This window comes from Girardinichthys multiradiatus, chromosome 21, assembly GCF_021462225.1.
Source record: "Girardinichthys multiradiatus isolate DD_20200921_A chromosome 21, DD_fGirMul_XY1, whole genome shotgun sequence".
Classification (NCBI taxonomy): domain Eukaryota; kingdom Metazoa; phylum Chordata; class Actinopteri; order Cyprinodontiformes; family Goodeidae; genus Girardinichthys; species Girardinichthys multiradiatus.
Window position 1 is genome coordinate 10,351,175 of NC_061813.1, and position 23,039 is coordinate 10,374,213.

Consider the following 23,039-nt stretch of genomic DNA (forward strand, 5'->3'; position numbering starts at 1 on the left):
ATGATTATTTTTAGTCACCTTTCAGTTCTTTTTCCTCTTAACTTTCAGTCAAGTTTCTGTGTTTTCATGTGTTCAGCTCACCCACAAGAAACTATGACAAAGAGCCTTTCAGAGCACAGCAATCTCTTTAGTACTCTGAAGTTCCTTTATTCAGTTTTAGAAGAATCTCATGGAATAACTAAGGCCGACTGTTGTTGCCCTCACGCTTGAATTAGGAACAAATCCCTGTCACCAACTCACCTCCACAGAGCAAGCTTCCAGAGCGGTCACAGTTGAAGTTGTCACACTCGCAGAACTGGCCGCTGTACCTTTCCTCTGGGTTTTCTCTTTTCTTGCACTCACACGTGCCGCACACGCATTCCCCGTTGTTGCTGCAGATGTCTGTGCCGTTGTCTTTGCGGCAGGTCCGGTCCATGTCCTCTGTGGCCACGTCGTTGCTGCTGCACTCACAGTTCCTACCCACACGGCCCTCGTTACACCTGACACAGAGTTGGGATGCACAGGGGATTTCTTTAGATAAATGAAAGAAGTCCGAATATGACCAAAAGTGATACCTTGGAGATGCACCTACCTGCAGGCTCCACACTCGTAGGTCCCATTACCGAAGTGGCAGTCTGGACTGTTCTCAATGCCTTTGCTGTGACAGTCACACTCACAGATGAAGTTCAGGGTAATCTCCACTTCCTCAGTGAATCCCAGGGGCTTTACCTTAATAATCTCAGGCTTGCCTTGTTTTGGACAACCCTTAGAGGTGATGCTGATGTTGAAATGAACCTGCGTTTGAAAGAAAAGAAAGGAGAAATCTTTACTTAGACAAAAAAAAAAGGTTTATTGTGGTTTCTGATGTCAGACAAGCTGGTGGGGGTACTACAACTCATCCTCAATATGCATCTTCTTTTTCCTTTAAAGGCTTAATGCCTTTTAAAAAAAAGCTGTTAAGTGATTGAAAACTAATTGTTTAGAAAAATATCAAAGTAGAGGTCGGCGAGTGTGACAACATTTTAAAATAAAACTGCTATAGCAAACTACATTGTAATTCAACAGATATTACAAAGTATGTCTTGCAGAACCAAACCAACCGCCTTTTAGAAAATGTTCGATGGAACTCAGGGGGTAGGGTTTCTGTTTTCCATTATTCTAAAATTAATCTGAGGTTTAATAACAGGAGAAAAATGGTTGAACTATATTAACAACACGCAGAATGAACATTTGGTTTCAAACAGTAAAAAAGCACTGCTACTTATGTTTTTGCTTACAAAAACTCTAGAAGCATTTAAAATATTCATTCTTATGTTCAATCTAACTTTTATTCCAATAGTTTTTATTCCTGTGGCCTAAAAGGAAATGAATTTGCCTCCTTACAAATATAAAAGATGACCTGAACAAATACAAAACGCTGTTTTTAATTGATGGTTTTAATACTGGTTTAATACCAGTGCTGGGACTTCTTCTCACCTCTTGGTAATGCAGGTTCTATAGGAAATAATGTTGGAATGCAGATAACTCCAACTTCCAATCTTGGTTCATTTCATATTTTCCCAAACTAAAAATGTAAAATCACTCCCAAATGTTTCTCATTTTTATTAACAGAACCATTTCATATCCATTATTCCAGCTTTATTTTGCTTTGTCGATATTCTGTTTTTTGATACTCTTGTATTCTTTCTGTTTACACTGACTGCCATCATTCCAAGCTCAAATCACTCTGCAGACTAAAAACTGGTCATTTGCATGGAGCTTTTAAATAACATTTATAATTATTATTGTTATTTAGTCCTACTAACATGTTAAACATTCCAGAATTCATTAATGTTTTAAATTGAATGACAGTTGCCTATAAAATTGAACTCCCTTGCCTATAAAAGACTGATGATATTTGTAACATAAGAACAACATTTTCCAAGAATAAGAACATTTTCTGCATCCCACCTCATCTCCAATGGAGATATTGGAGCACCTCCTTCCATTTTCATCCTTATTGGTTACTCCGTTCTTACAGCGGGACGTGTACGCTATAGTCACTCCCTCTGGAAGCTTGCTATTCTCCAGAATCACTTCAGAAGAAAGAGACTGCCAAAACCCAGAAGATAAGACAACACAGCTGATTCACTGGAATGCCATCTGGAAGCTTGGTTTGACAGCAGAGAATAAACAAAGGCTTAGCTGCAGATTAAAAAAGAATGCAGGCTTGGGAAAAAAGACCCAACTAAAGTCAGAATGCTGCACAATGTTCCTGCGGTTCATTCGAGTAAATGACAATTTGATCCGAGTTTTATTGGGGATGATTCAAAATTAAAATCCCAATGAATGTACGTACATTATAAGCATCTATGATGAGGTTGATAACATTGCTGGAGTTGGCAGACAGAGTGCCTACTGCAGACTTTGGTATCAGATTTTTCAGTTCCTGCAGAGACAAAGAAGAAACACCCAGAACACATTTTATATAAAACTCTGCCATTCTTGTGCTCTTGTGAGTTACAAAGTCATTACAACCAATCTCTACATACAGAATTTCTGAAGCTCACATACAGGGGTTGGACAATGAAACTGAAACACCTGGTTTTAGACCACAATAATTTATCAGTATGGTGTAGGACTCAGTGGTCAGAGGGATTTTAAGCCATTCTTCTTGCAGGATAGTGGCCAGGTCACTACGTGATACTGGTGGAGGAAAACGTTTCCTGACTCGCTCCTCCAAAACACCTCAAAGTGGCTCAATAATATTTAGATCTGGTGACTATGCAGGTCATGGGAGATGTTCAACTTCACTTTCATGTTCATCAAACCAATCTTTCACCAGTCTTGCTGTGTGTATTGGTGCATTGTCATCCTGATACACGGCACCGCCTTCAGGATACAATGTTTGAACCATTGGATGCACATGGTCCTCAAGAATGGTTCGGTAGTCCTTGGCAGTGACGCACCCATCTAGCACAAGTATTGGGCCAAGGGAATGCCATGATATAGCAGCCCAAACCATCACTGATCCACCCCCATGCTTCACTCTGGGCATGCAACAGTCTGGGTGGTCCGCTTCTTTGGGGCTTCTCCACACCGTAACTCTCCCGGATGTGGGGAAAACAGTAAAGGTGGACTCATCAGAGAACAATACATGTTTCACATTGTCCACAGCCCAAGATTTGCGCTCCTTGCACCATTGAAACCGATGTTTGGCATTGGCATGAGTGACCAAAGGTTTGGCTATAGCAGCCCGGCTGTGTATATTGACCCTGTGGAGCTCCGGACGGACAGTTCTGGTGGAAACAGGAGAGTTGAGGTGCACATTTAATTCTGCCGTGATTTGGGCAGCCGTGGTTTTATGTTTTTTGGATACAATCCGGGTTAGCACCCGAACATTCCTTTCAGACAGCTTCCTCTTGCGTCCACAGTTAAACCTGTTGGATGTGGTTCATCCTTCTTGGTGGTATGCTGACATCACCCTGGATACCGTGGCTCTTGATACATCACAAAGACTTGCTGTCTTGGTCACAGATGCGCCAGCAAGACGTGCACCAACAATTTGTCCTCTTTTGAACTCTGGTATGTCACCCATAATGTTGTGTGCATTTCAATATTTTGAGCAAAACTGTGCTCTTACCCTGCTAATTGAACCTTCATACTCTGCTCTTACTGGTGCAATGTGCAATCAATGAAGACTGGCTACCAGGCTGGTCCAATTTAGCCATGAAACCTCCCACACTAAAATGACAGGTGTTTCAGTTTCATTGTCCAACCCCTGTACATCAACATATTAAACCAGTGTATATTGTTTGTGCCCACAGATATAGCTTCATTTAGCTAAAATCTCTTTCTGATTACTACAAAAGCTTTTAGGGGAAGAAAGAGGCTAAACTAACCTGGTAAACGGGCTGGAACTCTTCTGTGATGGCAAAAATGGTCTGAATGTTGTTGTCGCTCAGCTTCTGAACCAGGTGAGCGATTGAGGGATAGTCCTTCAAACACAAAAGAGAGAGGTGGATCTATAACTTCCCATCACAGGAAACCTTCAAAACCGCAGAAACAGAAGATGTCCCCGTACATAGTAGTGGCTCATTGTGTAAATGTTGTTCTCTAGGTGGCATTTCCCATCGTTGGGCAGTACAATGCCACCCAGCTTGCCGTCCCCAGCAAAGTGGAATCCAGCGTCAGTGGAAAACACCAGCAGACGAGTTACATTCCTCCAGCCAATCTGGTCCTGTTGAAAAATTATTAAGAAAGTATAACTAATAACCTGTGATTACCTTGATTCTTTGAAAACTAAGTGCTTAATGACCAACCTAAAAAGAAACATACTTTGCCCTCTGATGGTGGTCAGAGGCCCGGTGCCGTCGATTGTATGGCAGCCTCATTTCTGTTAGTCTGCCCAGGGCAGCTGTGGCTACAATGTAGTTCACCATCAGTGTGTAAATCTGTGTATGAATGGGTGGATGACTGACTGTGGTGTAAAGTGCTTTGGAGTCTTCGGACTTGTAGCTCTCGCTACACGAGAGCGGGCCCTTTATCATGAGGTCTTGATTTACTTCCAAAAATCTCCTGGTAAACACAGAAGACTCATCAAATACCTTTTCCTGGAAGAAATCACCCCATAAATGTTACAAGTTACATCTGGAGAGGTATAGCTACAACCAAGCGGTGCAAATGGTGGGAAAAGTACCCTTAAAACTGAACCTCAGTGTTGATATTTCCCCAGAGATCAGTGAACAGTAGTGAATCTTTTTGCTTACCCCACACACAGCCACTTGCATGATGGCATCAAAGCCCCCCTCAGGGGAGTCCAGGTTCCCCGAGATCTGCTGCACGCCCACTAGGTTGTTGAACCTCGAGCCGTCGCTGGTCAAAGGCAGCACGTTCTTGTAGCTGAACGGGCTGGTGCAGTTCTGGTCGCCTGTGCATGGATTCAGCAGCTTGGCTGGGGTGGTACTGATGTAAGGCATGACTGTCTTTTCTACAAAGGACCCAAAGCCTTTTAAAAAAGGTGAAATCAGAATTAGCGTTTGGGTAAATAGATCAAAAGTCTGTGGTGAGAAGCTATCATTCTTAAATTGTACACAGATCCTTTTCATACAGATGGGATAAAACAGATACAACAGCAAGTTAATGTCTTTGACAACGCAACTTCACAAAGACCCCAGTTGGGTTTCAGGTGAAGCAAAGACTGAACATGCCCACTGTTAGATATGGTGGAGAATCAGTCATGCTGTGGGACTGTTCCTATTCCAAAGTTTCTAGGAAAACTGGCTAGAGTGTGTGACAGTGTGAAGATTTTTAATAAACATCCGGCTGCCTCTGCCAAACATTTGCATATGGGTCATCACTGTGTCTTGAACATAATAATTTAAAACATATGGCCAAAAGAACACAGACAGAGTTTGCCAGACCAAAAGATAAAAATCAATGTTTTTTTCCAAGCCATCCCATCCCTAAATCCTGTAAAAAAAAAAAAAACATACTGTAGCCACTTGTAGTTATATAAGAACGAAGTGAGAAACACTTGTCCAATTACATCCTGACCGCAGAGCACTTGCGCCATGATTTTAAACACAAGTTAGAAAAATTATTCGATGAATGTTTGCGTGCAAGCTTATTTGTCCTGTTGCATTCTGATGGACTGGCCACCTGGTCAGAATGTGTCAGAGTGAAGCATGGAGGTGAATGTCTCATGGTTTGGTGCTGCTTTGCTGCAGCAGGACCTGGCCGGCTCACCATCATAGAATTCACCATTCATTCTACTGTGTGTCCGAAGGTGCTTGAGGAGCGTGTGAGATCATCAGTAAAACAAAAAAAAGAAAGAAACTGAACCAGAACTGGACCCTGCCACATGATAATGACTTAAAACATACTGGTAAATCCATCAAGGACTGACTGAGATTTAAAAAATAAAGACCATGAGCAAAGTCAAAAGTCAGACCCTGTGTCTCAATGAGATTATTTGGAGTGATTTAAAACAGTTTTGATTTGAAACCTTCAAACATCTCACAGCTGAAAGTGAGAAGTAGGGCAAACCTTCCTCTGATTGATCTCAAAGACAGGAAAATAGCTAAAAGAAGCACATCATTGAACCTTTTTCAAAGAAAGGGGATAAACCTAGCTATTAGGGGTGCGGTGTCCTAACTTCTTCCTGGAATACCTTTTTATTGGTATCTTTTATTGAATGTGTAAGACAAGGTCACTGTCTTAATTAAATCAATTTCCTTTCCAGAGATATGTGGACATTTCTTTTGAAAGATCTGAAAGTCTAACTGAATGTCTAATTTTTTTATGACTGTGTATCTACGTTGTAGAGAATCATTGTTTGAAAAGATAGATGTCTATGGTTTCTTCTGTACAATTCGAACAATTTTAAGAATCTGAAAAGCATGAAAAGATGAGTATTTGTCAGATTTTTAGAATAATTTAGAGCACTTAAAGATGGAGACTCTCTCCATAAAATGTTTTTTGTTTTTGTTTTAAGAATAGGTATCAGTTGCTCAAAAGTTAGAAGAACAAAGTCTTGGATGGGAGAGACGTTTGGTTTGGAGGACTCTAAGCAGCTCTCTGTGGGAGACAAACACCTTATATGACTGCTCTGCTGCTCTGTATGTGTGTGTTAATGATGAACATTATACAAACAACATATTTCATGTTTTGTAAAGCTCTGAAGTAGAGATGTGGTACATTATTTGAGCACAACATCCCAGTTTGTCAACAACATAAAGATACATAAACCAATCAGATTTCCTGACCTATCCTGAAGTCAGAGGTGATCTTTGACATCTCCAGCATCAGACTGGTCCCCAGATTCTTCACATTCTCCAGATCATCCTTCATCGAGTAGGACAAGTCCATCAAGTAGTACAGGTCGATGGGATAATCCTCTGCTCGTTTGAACTTCAGTTTAAAAGACTGGGGCTCACCTGTATATAAAGCACAAAACATGTGATAGTATTACCGTGTCGTAGACATACAAACCTGGAGCAGATGTGAAGGAACAGCTTTGTTAAAATGCTAACGCACCAGATCGGAGAGTAAGGCTGACTTTCTGGGGCTGCACCTGAGTGATGTCCTCTGGTTTCAAATTCTTTGGTGCTTTACTGCGATCGGTCACTGAAACGTTCTTGACGGTCTCCAGTTTTCCAACGGGGTTCTCAATTAATGATGTGTTGCAGCCCCTCTTTAGGAGGGACTGCAGCTCGTCACATCGGCTTGACACGGTCTCGCCCTGTTTCAGGAAGTTCTTAGAGAGGCAGCACAGGGACAATCAAACAAGCTGCTCAGGCTGCATGTAGCGTTGGTGAACAAATGCTTACGACAGATGCCCAAAAGCCCAAACTTATTCATACTCCTGGCACATTTCTGTTAAATGCCATATCTTAATGAAACCAACATGTTTTTTTCTGACTGGCAGAAAGATTTTTACCATGCCATATTCTGTTAAAATGAAAAACAAGACATGCCTGTGTCATTTCCAATCAGAAACTGGTATAAATAACTTTGACACTACTTGTACGACACGTAAAAAAGATTGCATGTGAAGTTTTTTAAGAGAACAGAAACTCCCTATACAAATGGTGGCAACACTTTGCGTTTGTCTTTCAGTGAACGTAGCTGACAGGTTTGATTTACATACTGGATCTGTACACCAGCCACATTTGGCTCCAGCCTGGATGCACTCTCCGCAGTATTTGGCATTGGCGCTAATGCACTCATTCCCCTCTAGATGGAAAAAAGAGAGAGAGGAGTGGCCAGAGTCAGAGGGAGCAGCGGTACAGAGCAGCTTCCCCCCACATTTAAGCATCACTAGATGTGATGATTCCCTCTGTGCTTTTATTCCCAGTATTCCAGGATGCTACAGTAGAACAGCTCCTTTGATGAGTTAATTTACTTAAAGCAGCCAATACTTCTCTCCATTCAAGGACCCATTAACATGTATGAACTAGTTATTTACTATACATGCTGACAACTAACAAAATGACATATTGAGAAAAAGAAAGTTTAACATTAATGTACTTTTTAACAATATAAAATAAACAATATAAAACAAAACTTACCTTTCTGAGAATTACAGCAACAAAGGAGTCCTAGAAATGCTATCAAGCTCAGCTGCAGATCCATCTGAAAGGACACGATCACAAGAAAGGGACAATAGTTTAGAGGAAACTGTGTTTTTGTTACAGATAATAGGTTATCTACTTGACGGTCTCATTGCTTGCATTTAAAATATGATTTAGCAGAAAAAAGCCGACCAGAGGAGTGAAGATGAATCTGCTCGAGGTAACAGGCTGCAACTGTAAATGGTCTGCTTATAACTGGAGGTCATAAATTATCCAGAGGCGGTTGCTTGGCTTTTCTCAAGTGGTCACAGACGAACAGAGCACTAATTAAATTCAGACCACTTTCACACACAAACATGTATCCACACAAAGAGCAGCCCGCCACACCTCCCAAATTTCTCCATTACTGTAAATAGCATCAGCTCCTTGGAGTCCACTCCTCTGCTGTCATGTTTATTGATCCCATAGGCGTTTTGTATCGATCCATCTCGGCCTAGTCCTAATGCAAAGCTTGGGACTCACTAATGGATGCAGGGACTGCAGGACCATCCTCTACAAGTTAAGGTTGGTTTGAGCCTTGCTGGTGTATCTCAAAGTTCGCTTAAGCCTTTAATTCTATAGTTTATCATCTCAAGACATTCTATATTTCATATTCATAGTCTTCTGAATGGAAATTTAGTTATATGACTACAATTAATACTATCCACCACCAGGACATCACCTCGGATTAATACTGGTTGATCTGGAGTCAAAAGATGGATCTGGCCTGAAGAGTGATCACAACCAAAGTAAATGGTAGCAGGATGTTATACAAAGCCGTCAGAAAGACATAAACAACAAAATAATACATGAACGTTCCTTACTAAAAACAACTGTTTATCTAGATTGGTTTATTTACATGTGCAAAATGGAAAAAGGCAGCTTTGTCTTTCAATGTTTCAATTTTCAACATAATTTTAAGGAATTTGAAAGGCAGAGATTACAAGTGAGTAAGTGCAGCAACCGAACAGTTTATGGTGAACACATACCAAAGCCGGCAACAACTACAAGCTGCCCTCTTTGCACTAAAAAAAGAAAATAATTTGGACATAAATTGCACCATAGAGTGCACTGTAAAACTAAAAGGAAATATTTGACACATCAAACATGGGGAACAGTATTACAGGACACTGTTTCGCCTGGAAAGTCGAAGAAAAACAGCTGGGCGTCTCTGCCACCGTCAACCAGAGGACCAATGAGTGACTGAGGTCAAAGGTTCCCTCTAACTCTGAGAAAGGCAGAACATATTAAATAACTCACTGTAGGTTTTACTGTGAAAATGGCAGATCCCTAAACAGCATTTAGTTTTAGTTAAGATGAAGTGTTGGACATCTTATTTACCTGAAAATAAGGTGGGATCTACCAAGGACTGGCAGATGCAACGGCCAGATCTTGACCTCATTCAGAAACTGTGGGGTGGCTTGAAACAGGCTGGACATGCAAAAAAAAAAAACATTGAACTTCTCACAGCTGAAAGTGAGGAGTGGGGCATGCTTTCTTCACAAGGATGTCAGAGACTGGTAGATGACTACTGTAGGTATCTCACTGAAATCGTTTTAGCTAAAGGGGGTAAGGATTTTTGCTATTATGGGGTATGCTGTGATAATATTTTCTTGAGCTAGAATCCAAATATTCTGTTGTACATTTTAGTTTTTATCTGTAAATAACATTACTTTCTTTGACAGAGATGAATTGAGATGAGATTAGAGATCAATATATGAACATTTCATAAAGAATGCTCATATATGCTCCTTATTTTTTACATGACTGTGAGGAAAGTTGTAGAAGTGCAGGAAATGAAAGGAATGCTAATGTATGCCAGCCAAGATTTGTCAGAAAAATAAAGACTGTTGAAAAGTTTTAGGAGAGTTGATAAAAACTGAGATATTCTAAACACAATGTTTCAAAAATATTCCATTCTTCTGAGTCTATACTTTGTCATGCCACCTTTTGCTGCCAATACTGCCATGAGTCATTAACGGCATTTTCACTACCAGTTTATCACGGCTTGAGACCTTAAATCTTTGCCCATTCCTGTTTGCAAAATAGCTCAAGCTCAGTCAAATTGGATGTAGAGCAACAGTTTCCCAGTCTAACCTGGATTCTCAATTGTATTTCGGTCTGGGCATTGACAGGGCCATCCTAGCATATGAATATAGTTTCATCTTAACTGTTCTGTTGCAGTTTCTGCTGTATGTTTGGGGTAGTGGTTCTGCTTTAAAGTAAACCTCTGCCTCAGTCTGACGGTTGCACAACAGGGACTGTGTATTCCGGCGGGTTTTGTGCCACACGTCGTGTTTTGCACGTTGGCCACAAAGTTCTATTTTGGTCTCAGCTGACCACACTATATCTGTTGCAAACTGAACACATGACTTCTTTGGGCTTTCTTTCAACCATGAGTTTCTTTTATACAAGTGTGGAGTTCTGCAGCTGTCTGCAGCTCCGCCAGATATACTATGGACCTGTTGGTTGCTTCGATTAACGCTCCCCTTGCCCGACTTGTTAGTCTAGATCAATAGATACTCCAGATACTCTTTCCATATTTGGACGACGATTTAAAAAGCCCTCTGTGAACTGTTTTAAGCTTGTGACATTATTTTTTAACCTAACCTGCTTTAAACATCACCCCAAACCTCCCTGAACCATGTGGTATTTTCCTTGGTTTTTATGAGCTTGATTTTTTCTTACTAATTTTCTTTAACAAACCTCCGAGGTCTTTACAGAACAGCGGCAATGGAGCGTGAAGTTAGCATGTAATAAAACATGCCTGGCAGTGTAGCTTTGGTGACACTATGTAGCTACATTACTCATGCTAATGTGATGAAAGCTGTATAACAAAAAACAAAACAAACAAAAAAAACCAACAGAACATGAAACACTGGATTTATACACCTATAAACACACCAGTGGTCACAGTTTAACATTCAGCTGTACTGGCTAGCTGGAGTTCTGAACTAAATAATAACTGCAATGTGAAGCCAATATCCTGCCTGACCATTAATCAAGAACTCATGGTGAGTCATTCCTCAGAGAACCTCCACAGAAGCCAATGTTTTCCACACTGGATATGAAAGCATGCGGTTCAAATTAAATCCAGAGACACGGAGATAAAGTGACCAAAGCTTTTTTTTTTGTTTGTATTTCTTTGAACTTCCAGCTCCTGTTGGCCTTATATGAGGCTGGATTATAAAAGTACCTTGCTTTACACTGTTAGTAAAAGAGGCTCTGACAGTAAGTGTGTGTTGTTTTGACCACTGCATTCCTGAATGCCTATGGGTGTGTGTGATCATTTGAATAGACACAGAAGGGCAGACAGCCTGTCTACAGGCCCCCAGATTAGATCAGATGGCTTACATCTCCAGTGCCGTGCTTGCGTTTTATGTATTAGCTTGTTTATTTCCATCAAAGTTAAAAGAAAAAGAAAATACATAACCAACTACAGACAATGTGAGTGTGAAACCATTATGAAAATACTTATTGAGAAAATGAAAGAACCTTATGTTGAAACAGAGATTTGGAGAGGCAGGTTTAATCAGAGGGTATGTAGTCCACATGAGGAAGAATACACCATTTCCAGAAATGATACATTTCACACTGCATTCCTGCAACACAAAACATCCAAATACTTTCTTCTCACTGTAGCCCAGGTTCTGTTTTCAGTTCAGGTTTGGACTTTGAAGAATCCATTCAGATGCAAACTAACCCCATAAAACTCAAGCTGGGAGTAAAGTGTCTTCAGTCTCATGGACCTTGGAGGAATGCTTGGTAAAAACAAGTAACTAAATAAAATATAGAGCTAGTGTCAAACTGCAATTCAGCCAGTTGTTCCAAAATGATCTTTATATTTCATTGTGTTTAAAAAGTTAGACATAAACAAGGACTAGTTTCTAGAAACGTTTTCATCCACATGAAAACACTGAAAACGTGTCAAAACACTGTAGTAACTCTGTCAAGCCTGTAGTTGGTGTACAATGAAAAAATACACCAAAATGAAAGAAGAAAAAAATGAAGCATGCACACAAATCTGAAGTGCTGACACATTTGTGATGTGGGGCTATGACTTCATTTATCCGTTGGCTGCGTTCAAGGCAAGAAAATGTAGCATCAAGGCATTTAAATGCTGTCTTTGTGTGGATTAATAATAAATCGGCTGTTCTTTTTAAAAACAACGTCATATTGTCACACCATTCATGTGGTTCAAAGGCCACAGATGCCACAGAAAGCATAGGAGTTACTTGACTTTTCTCTGACTATGGAGCATGGAGCAAAACAGCTCTCCCCCTCTCTCACCTGCTGCATGCTGCCAGTCAGCTGGCTGACTGTTACACTTTCCCCTTGTTAACAAGACAGACACATTGGTCAGTTGGAAATATTTCCAGCCCTGAGAAACAGACCATAAAGGAACGCAACCCATCGCTCTTACTAAAGTAACAGCATCTGACTGCAGGCTGACTGCCAGAGCAGAGAGCCCGACTAATTAGCCAGCAACTCATTATAATGCAATAATCTATGAGTTTATTATTTTAGCAAAGTTAGGCATAATTGTTATTAATGTGTTTAACATAAAAGGAATTAGATCGCATTACACATTTTTGTTTAAATTTTTTTTTATGACTGGGAAACTGTGGTATTTCTGGCACCACAGGCAGTCTCCCCTACCTGTAGTCAATAAATTATACAACTCTTTACTGTGACTACTACTAGTTGTTTATATTTCTGAATTATTTTGGAGCACCTTAGCATTGTTTCATTCTTTTAGTTTTATTTTATTTATATTCAGAGAGATTGACCATATCAGCATAATTTCCCTCTCAAATTAATAAAGTGTTCTTCTGATTTTAGTTTATCATATTATTAGAACCTCATACTGTGCCAAGTGAAGATGTCAGAATAATAAAAACTGTGCGTATGACTATAGACCAATAAAGAGGTACAGTACATTTGCATAACTCCACACAGGTACAAGGACAAAAGCACCTAGAACACTCTAGAGTATTCATTTGTCTTATATGGAACAGATGTTTAGACTTTATTATAGCTTTTAAGTTGTTTATTTAACCCAAATCTAAATAACAATCCAAGGCCACCAAAATAATACATAGCCCATCCCTGAACCTCTGCCTGGCTCACGTAGTCTAAACCACAAAATGGAGTTACTCCGGATGCATCTTTAACAGAGGCCTCATCCTCTTGTTTTTAGCATAGTCCCACAAAGGAAGAGCAGTCTCATCTGAGGCTCTCCATATTCACAATCCTCTCACTTGGTCTCAGATAATACTGTCAGTATTCGCTTGGAAAACAACTATCTCTGAAGAGAGTTAAAAAAGGATAACTGTTTCACGGCATGTGCTAAAAAAACATTACCCCTGCTTATGCAAAAAACCCTAAACTGTTTATGTATGCGACTACTACCAAGAAACCCACAACGTTTAGAAACTGAACACACCATTTTGAAACAGCACCACAGTGCCAAGGGTGCATTATTTGGTATCATTTAGTAACAAATGTATGAGGTTTGAAATTTACATACCCCTTCAGAAACAACTTGAAGAATTTTGTGCCAAAGATGTTACAAAAACAAATGTGAAAGCCAGAGGGAGGGGTCTGGTATAGAAATGCTTACAGAGCAACCACAGAACTGAAATGTAAAAGAAACCCGAGAGAACAAGACGCCATAGAAGTCCAAGGCAGTTCCTTAATTGGAGAAAGGCAGCTCAGCGCTGGCTAATTTGAAGGTTGTTTAGCTGTCCTTGTCATTCTTTCATCCAGACAGCAACACACATAAACAGGCATTATCCTCTTCACACACACATGAGCTGTGATTAATGGCAGCTCAGTATTATATGGGCTTCACACAGATTCATCAGTAAGCAGGAGAGGCTGACGCATGGCATCTATTGTGGTGCGTGTCTAACGGGGGCGGATGTTCTCAGGCATTCTTAAGATGTTGAATACAGCTTGACCATGACAGAAACCTGTCATACTGTTTCTATACGTTGGCAACATGTATAGAAACTAAAAAAATCCGATCTAGGGTATGTGCGCTCCCAGGTTGTGACAGTAGGAAAACTCTTCGATGTGGTCGCTGTTACTGAGTGGAGAAGTCTCACAGTTAGCTGTTTTCAGCATCAGTGTAGTTTTCATAAATGAAGTCAGACAGAGAAGATGCAAGAATCTATTTGTAAGGTATCTATTTCCTTTGGAGTGCTGCACAGTGAATCAGTTGTTTGCACTGTTGCCCTGCAGCAAAAGGGTTCTGGGTTTGAATTCGGAGTACTCAGAGTACCTGGAGAGAACCCACACATGCACAGGGAGAACATGTAAACATCAAGCAAATAAATCTCGATCCGGAATTTGAACCCAAGACCTTTTTGCTGTAAGGCAACTGTGCTATCCAATGAGGTAAAAATTATACACTAGGTTAATTAGGCTTTCTAATGTGCCCTTTAGAGTGATTTTGTCCATACAAGGTTGTCTGTTCTGTGTATTGCCCACTATCCATTGGGTCCACTCCGCTTAACCCGTTTTGCGACAGTTTCCATTACTGGCTTTTCCGGCTCAGTACTGGTTTATTTGGTTGCAGGGCCCATTGGGGATGACCAGGGCCAATATTTGACGTGAACAAACTGATGTTCACTGATTGGCTATGGACAAGAAATAAGAACAAGTTGGCTGAGGTAGCGGAAAGAACGACAAGCCATGGATTTTACCGCACATCACGGAAGTGCCCGGAAAGGTTCAAAAACCTCAGGGACTACAAAAATGTTAAGGAGCACAATGGCCACAGCGGATCAAACATAAAGCTGTGGCAGTAGTTCAAAATCTAGGAAGCCATTTATGGCCATGGTCCTGCGAGTTGTGGATGGGAAGGTGTTCTGGACTCCGCAACCTTACTCAATACGGAGTGCTGATACGCTGACGGCTACTCAGCACAAAACAAGCAGTTTCGTGGTGAGTAGAGCAAAGTGGAGAGGAGTGAAGCCGTGCGGTGCTGAAACCATGAATGGAAAAGAGGCATAAGATGTAAACATGAGAAAACTCTTTGCTACTTTAGACTTACTGTTAAACCAAGATTGGAAAAAGATGTCCAACACTTTTGAGCTACGAACAGATCCAGTTGTTATATTATTATCACTTAGTCCAACATATTAACATCTCAAATATCCTCAGGAAACACGGTCGAATTGAATCAGACACAAAAACATGACAGAACTGGCTCTCTGTTAACTTAAACCATACTGCCAAATTCTTAGAAGTTTTGACCTTAGCAGGACTGCTATGAATATGCAGTTCAGACACACCAAAGCATATACTGCAACAGTAAAAACAGGTCGTGACTCAAAGTGTTTCTGCGTTCCGAAGCAGTGGGGGGTGGGGGGCTTCCCTTACTCAGAGTGGGCGTGAAATGTGAAAGGAAGGAATGGAAAAGAAGGAACACAGGGCCATACAGAGCTTGGTTGGAGAAAGGGTAGCCCTGAGACCTAAGGAAAAACTCAGCTTCCCTAACCCATTGCTTTACATCTGTGCTGTGGGCCTGCTTGGTGAACTAGATCATTTTAATTTAAACTTATGAGTTAGAAGAAGAGGAACTTAAACAACCGTGAGTCTTTAGCAACATACTTAACAGACTGTCAGTGTTTTGTGGTTTCAATTAAGGATGTTTTAACACATTCATGGATATGTTCAGTCATTCCACTTCTGTCTGTGACACATTTTTCCCTTTCCTCCAACCCTCCCTCCCTCTGCTCTTCCTCCCTCACATTGCCCACACAATTGCTTAGTTGAGCCACCCACCCTCCCATACAGGCAGAGCCAAACCAGTGGCCCCTTTGCCTCCACATAACTTCAACAGTGCTGAGTGGGCAACATGTCTGAGCTCTGGGACGTACAAGCACAGGAGTGTTAAAGAAGAATACCAAACAGAGCCCGTCTGTGTCCAACCCCCCAGCCCACAGCTTCCCACCATGATCCAATCCAGAGGACCCTCTTATACCAAACAAAAGGAATGAATTAGGCTGCCCCCTGGGACCATGACAGAGACTTTGATACTCCAAATACTCACTGCCCTCTCTTTCCTGAAAGAATCTGTGTAAGAAATAACACTAATCAGACAAGCTGATGACGCACTTCCTTTGATTCTTTTCAGCATTAGGAATAACCCAAGGGTTACAGTTGATAGCAAAAAAAGTATTTAAGAAAAAATGCTTAAGTGGAATAAGAGTTAAAACCAGTAAGTGCAAATGAGCAACGGCAGCAAGTTTCTATCATTTGATTCAGTCTGCTATGCAGAAATAACCATATTTAATTATAGGAAACTATATTGTCAGAAAGTGTAACTTTTTTACCCCAGTGTTTCTCATTCCCGGCCGACAGGATTTGGTGCTCAGAGATTAAACCTCCTCAGCTAATAATAACGACAAGCTGAAACCTGCTAAATGCCCATTTGTTAATGCTCAGTGAGCTGAAGCAGGGTAACACCTAAAGCATGCAGGCATATAGGCCCACAGGGTCATCATATCCATGAGGTTTCATGGGGGATTGCCTTAACAAACCCCAACAATGAAGCTTGTTCTTAGTAGCAATACAAATTTGGTTATGAATTCAAATTCAATGAGTCAACTTTACGATAAATAATGAAGACTAAATGATTGAGTCTGCGATTCCTGTATGTTAGGTTTCTACGGGTTTCAGTGAACTGAGGTTAAGACTTTTTAAAGCCTTTTTAAGCCCATAATTATTTAATTTATTTCAAGTTAAAACAAGTAAAACACCTGTGACAAATTTTGTAATACTTTTTGTGATCACTCAATTAAAACAAATAAATACCATAAATGTTTTGAGAAGTGAAAGGCGGTGGCCCTATATGATGATCTTAAATCTAGAAACCAAACCTCTTCCCTGTCACCCAAAGGTTTCCAGCATAGCTTGAAATTTCAACAGATCCAGCTAAGAATTCAAGTGCTAAACCATCATTCTCATCATCCTATTGCGCTATACCAGATCACGTGCAGAAGTTGACATGTTGTTGCAATAACAATATGTAAAAAGTAGACAAAATACGGTACATGCACAGTTTTTAACTAGGGGCGCACCGATCAATCAGTTGGTTTATCGATCAGCCCCGATTTCCTCAATTTTGGATGATCAGCAAAACAAAATAAAAAAAAATCGGTATTGGCCAAAATCGTAATCGGCAGGTTAGGCTTTTTAAAGATTGGTGACCGGCCAGAAAACTGCAACGGAAAACTGGGTAGCATAAGCCAGCATGATGCAGACCAGAAAAACACTGGTTGAGATTTGGTAAAAACAGAGATGGGATTGGTTTCAAAGCCCAATGCAACAGCTGCAGTGTGAGACACTTTGGATTCAAACCAAATGACCGTGGTGAACCATACTTAACTCGTGCGAGCCGGTATGTCGCATTCGTTGTAAAACAGTAGCAACTAAATGAAGCAATACAACAAACATGCATCTGCAACTAAAACAAAATCATCTGATGCAGTTTTTCCATCTGGAAAAAAAACTACAACCAGGTGATCTTCGTCTTGCCAACAGTCCTCAATCACTGGAGTGTTTAATCGCTAATCTGACAGACGAAAGTAGCTACGGATTCGCATATGGCCTGCCAAGGCATCTGCTCTTATTCAAATGAAGTGCTTTTGTTGTTAGTTTGCACTTTTTGCTTATAAAACCATCAGTTTTGCCTGTTTTCCCTTTCTAAGACTAATTATTAATATTTTTTGAAGGGCAATTTTGTTTACAGAGATTTCAGAATCCATTTTATTTATTGTTTTTGGATATTTAAAATGTCTTCCAGTTCCAGTGTTAAATGTTCTTTAGAAATGAAAATGTATTGATCTTTGAGAGGGTGTAGCTACTAGCATTATTATGCCGGTATCATTATACTAGTTGAAAATGGTCTCAAAACGTTTATCGCAATACTGTCTGGGACAATTTATCTTCCAGCAAAATTTGCTATCGTGACAGGCCTAATCTGGAAGAGAGATCTCTAGATCTGAGGCCAAATCTTAGATAATTCTGCACAAACCGGTACAAATGTTCCCTGAGCTATATGACAATACAACATAAAAAGGCTGTGATTGGGGCTTAATGCACATAGCTTATACCCTATCTATGCAGTATAAAGAAATGAAACAACGGTTTTACTGCTGTCTATTTTTTTCTGTGAGGTTGGCTTCAGAATAAGAAACATGGTTTGAATCAAGAAGCTTCTTCTTTAATGAGCATTTTGTTTCAATATTGGCTAGAATAAAACCGTTATTTTGACTTTGTGAATTATTTCAACTTATAAGAACCTGCTCCAACTTACTGTTCATGACCACTGCTCTTAAGGGTCAGCATAATCAAAATAATATCAAAATAAAAATCAGTGTATGGTAATTACATTGAGATAAAATTTCACTGAAAAATATTTCTACTTTCATAATTGCACAAAGTACAAACAAATCTTTTTAAAGTCTTAACTCTGGATAGTTGTTTTACAGAAGTAAGAATACACACACAACCATTCATCAACTGGATAGTTGTTCAGCTTGGGATAAAACTCCTCCTTAGAAATATTTTCCAAGATATTATTCACTAAACGTTGTAAAACCTAAAAGCATAGAATTTTGTCTACTGTAACATCTCTGTAATTTTTGTTGACTTTTCATTCATAAAATAGAGCTTGGTTTCAAAGTAACTTATGACAGTGGCATAAATGCAGATATTTCAGTTTTTTCCTGATCCAGGGTCTGGAGCATAACATGTATTTTGAAGTATTTTGCAAAGTTTCTGAAATGTTCCCTTCTAAGGTCCACTGTTTGCATTATGATATATAAGTAAATGATAAGAGCAAACCCCAGCTTCCAGTTGGATTAGAAGTGTACAACACTGCTGGCAGTCCTGAAAAACAATCTGTTCTGTTTTTCCCAAAACAAACACCTCCTGTAGACTTTATATATTGTCTGGAAGCCTGCCAACATTCCTCTTGTGTTTAGCAAAGGCTAAAGATACACCTCTGGAGGGGACGTGGCATTGAAAAGACTCCAGTATTTCCAGACACAAAATCAATAACACTTAACCAGGAATGATATCATATTTTGCTTCCAAAATATATTATTCCCACAGCACATAGGGAAAAACAATGGAATCTTGTGATTCATGATCTAAATGTAGGTAAAGTAGAATATCTTAATAGGAGGCACATTAGTTGTTTTTTTTTATTCATATTTATGCCGATCCTATAAAAGCAAGTGCACAGTAGTCCTCCACCAATTCAACACGCCCGATAAGGCTGCATTTCATCAGCTGAAACACAGGAAACTCAACTTCAGCAAAGAGGAAGCCTACATTTAAATGCCCAGGAATGAGCCAACTCTTACTCATAAATGACATAGTGGCTGCTCAAAAGTGTGAAAGAAAGAGAGACACGACAAAAGAGAGGCCAGATTAAACTTCCTTGCTGCAAAGAGTTTCAAATGTTGTCTTCTGCCAAAATGCCCTCCAGTCTGTATTGTCTTTGTGAAAATCGTGTGTGATCCAAACCCTAAACATGTCAACACTGACATCTAAACACAAGCTTGGAAACTGTTTCAAACTCTGACAACAACACAGCCAAAGGGACCAACTGGAAATCAGCAAACAACATATTAATTCTCCAGATCAGTCTACAAAAATCAGCTCAACACTGGAGGTGCTGACACTGTACAGGAAAATATTTCCATATATGACAGCAGTTGTCTGTAGAGCAAATATTTGCAGCTGTGAGGCAATTAATAAATAGCTGTTCAACAGAGGCTAACATGTTTTAATGAGCATGTGTTAGCTGCTCCATAATGGCCATATCCATGCAGATAGCTATTTTAAGGTTCAGTCTTAGGCCCTGTGCACACGAGAACAATCCTTTTCCATTTCTGTTAGCACATCCACATGACAACATTTTATTTGTGACCTCCGTGAACAACACACAAGTAGAAACTTTAAAACTGCTGTAATTCCCCTGCTATGACACTAGTAGGCAGTATGTTTTTGGAAATGCAGCAACATATGCATGCGTACAAACACTCCCTACTTAAAAAGTAGTAATTCAACTTTCAGGGACTCAAATGTTTATATGGACAGATGACGAGGTTCAGCTGTTGCTTCAGGTGACTGAATTAAAAAAAAACATCCGTTAGGCTGTGCAGGTGCGCAATAATTACTGCACATGTGCCAGGGCTTCCCCATACAGGATGATTTTGTTTTTCCTGTGTACACGACAACAGACACTGGGACGTTTTTAAAGCCTTACACTCCGCAAACCATTTTTAAATCGTGCCGCTGTCACAAAAGATGCACACCATTGTGGTGTACACGAATCATATATATACATATATACAGTGTACACCACAAATGGGCCTTAATCTGGTTTAAACCCTGCAAGGCCATCCGTGGGCCCCTCCACCATTTATCAGCTAAGCTGTGAACGCAGGAAAACTGGAGCAATAATGACACTCAGATGTCTTTCATTATGGCCCAGACCTAACACTTTAAATCTGGGCTTCCATTTCTGTGGCGCAGAAGAGAACAAGCTGTGCAGAGTTAAGCACTAAGCACTCCACAGTTACACACATTTCCCCAAGGGAGCAGTAAAGGAATACATGTCATGTTTGATTATCAAGGCCTCATAAGAGTTCACTGACCAAACACATCATTTAACAATGCATTTAAACATTTGAGAGTTGATTAACAGTGAACCTGTGCAACTGTCCTTAAAACATATTACATTTTTCAGCCTTGATGAACATTCAGACATTAACAAGTAGAATTATGAAATCTCCATTTGCAACCCACTTTACATCCTTTAGACATCAGGCAACAAGACAAAACTCCCAAACACAAGGAGAGAGTTCATATCATACATTCTGTAAACGGAAATCTATGTAGGAGTTTGGAAAATACTCGGTAAATGACGAAATCTAATCTACCACTGATGTTATTGAGTTGATAGCATGTATAAAGCCCAGCTCACACAGAACACTACTATTACATTATATGTTTAATAGGTACTAGAGATGAGCAATATCCTTTCGTTTGTCATTAAAGAATAATTTTTGTGAACAATTCAATACACAGTCATCCTGTAATAACGACAAACTCCTAACTGGTAGCGTTCGCAAACCTCTAAAACTGGCAGTGTTGTTTGGAGAGCTTCTTTTGCCGTTTAAGCTAATGTTCTGCAGTCAGTTCCACACAAACAGAAATAAATGTTGTTTATGGCCTGAAGTATGATTGTTTACAATCATTACTGTGTACTGTTTTAGTGGCAGTTTTTGAATATTATTTCTAGAAATCTTTTTGTAAAAAAAATAAAAAAATTTGTTTTATCAGTGTGCGCAGCCATCTTTGTTGTTACATGAAACGTTAATTTTTTCTTTTACTAATTTTCCACTGGTTATCTAGCATACTGCTCCCTGTGTTTTCGGAGAATACTGCAGCAACATCAGCGTCAAGTATAAACGCCTATAGCATACTACTAACAATTGACTTAAAATTGCCCTTAGGTATAAATATGTGGACTAGCGACCTGTCCAGGGTGTTCCCTGCCTCTTGCCCAATGGTCGCTGAAGGTAGCCCCCGCTGCAACCCTGCAGGGACAAGCAGGTATAGACAATGGATGGATGACTGTATATGTATGTGTTTGGTCTTTTGATTTTTTTAAATCTTTTCTAAAGTTTATATATTTATACTTAAAGTTTCCATGCTGTGAGCATATGAAACTGAAGTAAAATACCTTGTTTGTGGGCAGAAACCTGATTCTGATTCTAAACCGAAAATAACAAACCTTAAATTCACCAATTTTGAACTCTAGTGTAAATAAGAACTAAATGCTTGAAAGGTTTAACAGAATAATCAAGTTTGAAGAGTAAAAAAAGATGTTAAGCCCTGCTGAGAGACTTTCAAGTCTCCCGACTCATTTCCTGTCCCACTGCCTTCACAGCCTTATCTAACAGAGGAAGTTGATAACATGGCATTCAGGTCTGCTATTGCATTCTGGTGTAATCTAAGTTTTTCCTCATGTTGTTACTACATTTTATTCAACCAGGCTCATAACATAAAATGATTATTTACAATCTTGTTTTCTTGCATCCATTTCTGTTATTGTCCTTGCTGATGAAAGAACAGCCGGTGTGCAAAAACACATTGTCAAGCACATTCATCCATTTGGGCAAAGACTTGTACAAACACTTCGAGGAGCCTCAAAGTTTAGCCTTCACGCGATCACAAGAACAAACAGTGTGTGAGAGCTTGTAGTCAGCAAAAGGCTGCTACTATTTACCCCTGACACAGCATGCTTTGCTTCGTTTTCTCAGCAGACCTTGGCAAGCAGAGGTCAGCTTTAACCATGCCACTCCTCCCTGGTGCTTCGGAAGCTGTTTTTAGAAGCATGAGGCACCACCAAAAATGGCCCAGAAGAGCACTGGAGCTCAGAGCAGAGGGAGAGACTGGCAATGAAAGAGCAAAGGCAAAATAATACGACTAAAAACAGTTGTAGAAGTCATAAACATGTAGCTACCCGGGAGAAAAGGTCTACCCTTCAATCTGATTTATATTAGTGGTCCAAAGACAACACGGGTTAAAAAGGATGTGAAGGTGTTTAAATGGGATTTTATGTGACAGACCAAAACAAAGTGGTATTTTTTTAAATTCTCAACAAGGTTAATTTAAAAAGTTGTTTCTAAATTGAGTCTGATGCTGAAAGCGCTTAGTTGTAGTTTCTTAAGCATGTGACCATCCCACCACTGCTTTAATTTCTAAAACCTTTTAGGCTGAATTAAACAAAACGTGTCACAGATTATAGAACAGGCGAAGAGAGCCTGAATGCATTTCACTTTATTGCAGGTCACTCAGTTCTTTGTGATATGCACAAGTGCAGTGATATTGGGTTAACATCAAATTCGAGACATATTGTGCAGCCCTTCCCCC

The 23,039-nt window shown here is 39.9% G+C and overlaps 1 protein-coding gene and 1 long non-coding RNA gene across 4 annotated transcripts in view; one reads left to right on the plus strand and one right to left on the minus strand.

The window, feature by feature from the left end:
- Positions 1 to 23,039, minus strand: part of itgb1a (integrin, beta 1a) — a 32,669-nt gene that overhangs the window by 6,099 nt on the left and 3,531 nt on the right. For 2 of the 3 annotated variants that reach the window (XM_047349661.1, XM_047349659.1), the window contains exons 2-12: positions 8,031 to 8,094; positions 7,610 to 7,695; positions 6,997 to 7,216; positions 6,726 to 6,896; positions 4,728 to 4,966; positions 4,043 to 4,198; positions 3,861 to 3,956; positions 2,318 to 2,407; positions 1,930 to 2,070; positions 572 to 774; positions 241 to 479 (exon numbers count right to left, since the gene is read on the minus strand). In XM_047349661.1, coding sequence (XP_047205617.1) covers positions 241 to 479; positions 572 to 774; positions 1,930 to 2,070; positions 2,318 to 2,407; positions 3,861 to 3,956; positions 4,043 to 4,198; positions 4,728 to 4,966; positions 6,726 to 6,896; positions 6,997 to 7,216; positions 7,610 to 7,695; positions 8,031 to 8,094 — 1,705 coding nt within the window. Of the gene's footprint in view, positions 1 to 240; positions 480 to 571; positions 775 to 1,929; positions 2,071 to 2,317; positions 2,408 to 3,860; positions 3,957 to 4,042; positions 4,199 to 4,727; positions 4,967 to 6,725; positions 6,897 to 6,996; positions 7,217 to 7,609; positions 7,696 to 8,030; positions 8,095 to 9,413; positions 9,504 to 23,039 lie in introns of all 3 variants that reach the window. The other variant, XM_047349660.1, reaches the window with a different exon arrangement.
- Positions 15,503 to 16,333, plus strand: LOC124857997. The gene is made up of 2 exons (XR_007035730.1): positions 15,503 to 15,672; positions 15,854 to 16,333. It is a non-coding gene; the product is annotated as an uncharacterized LOC124857997 (long non-coding RNA).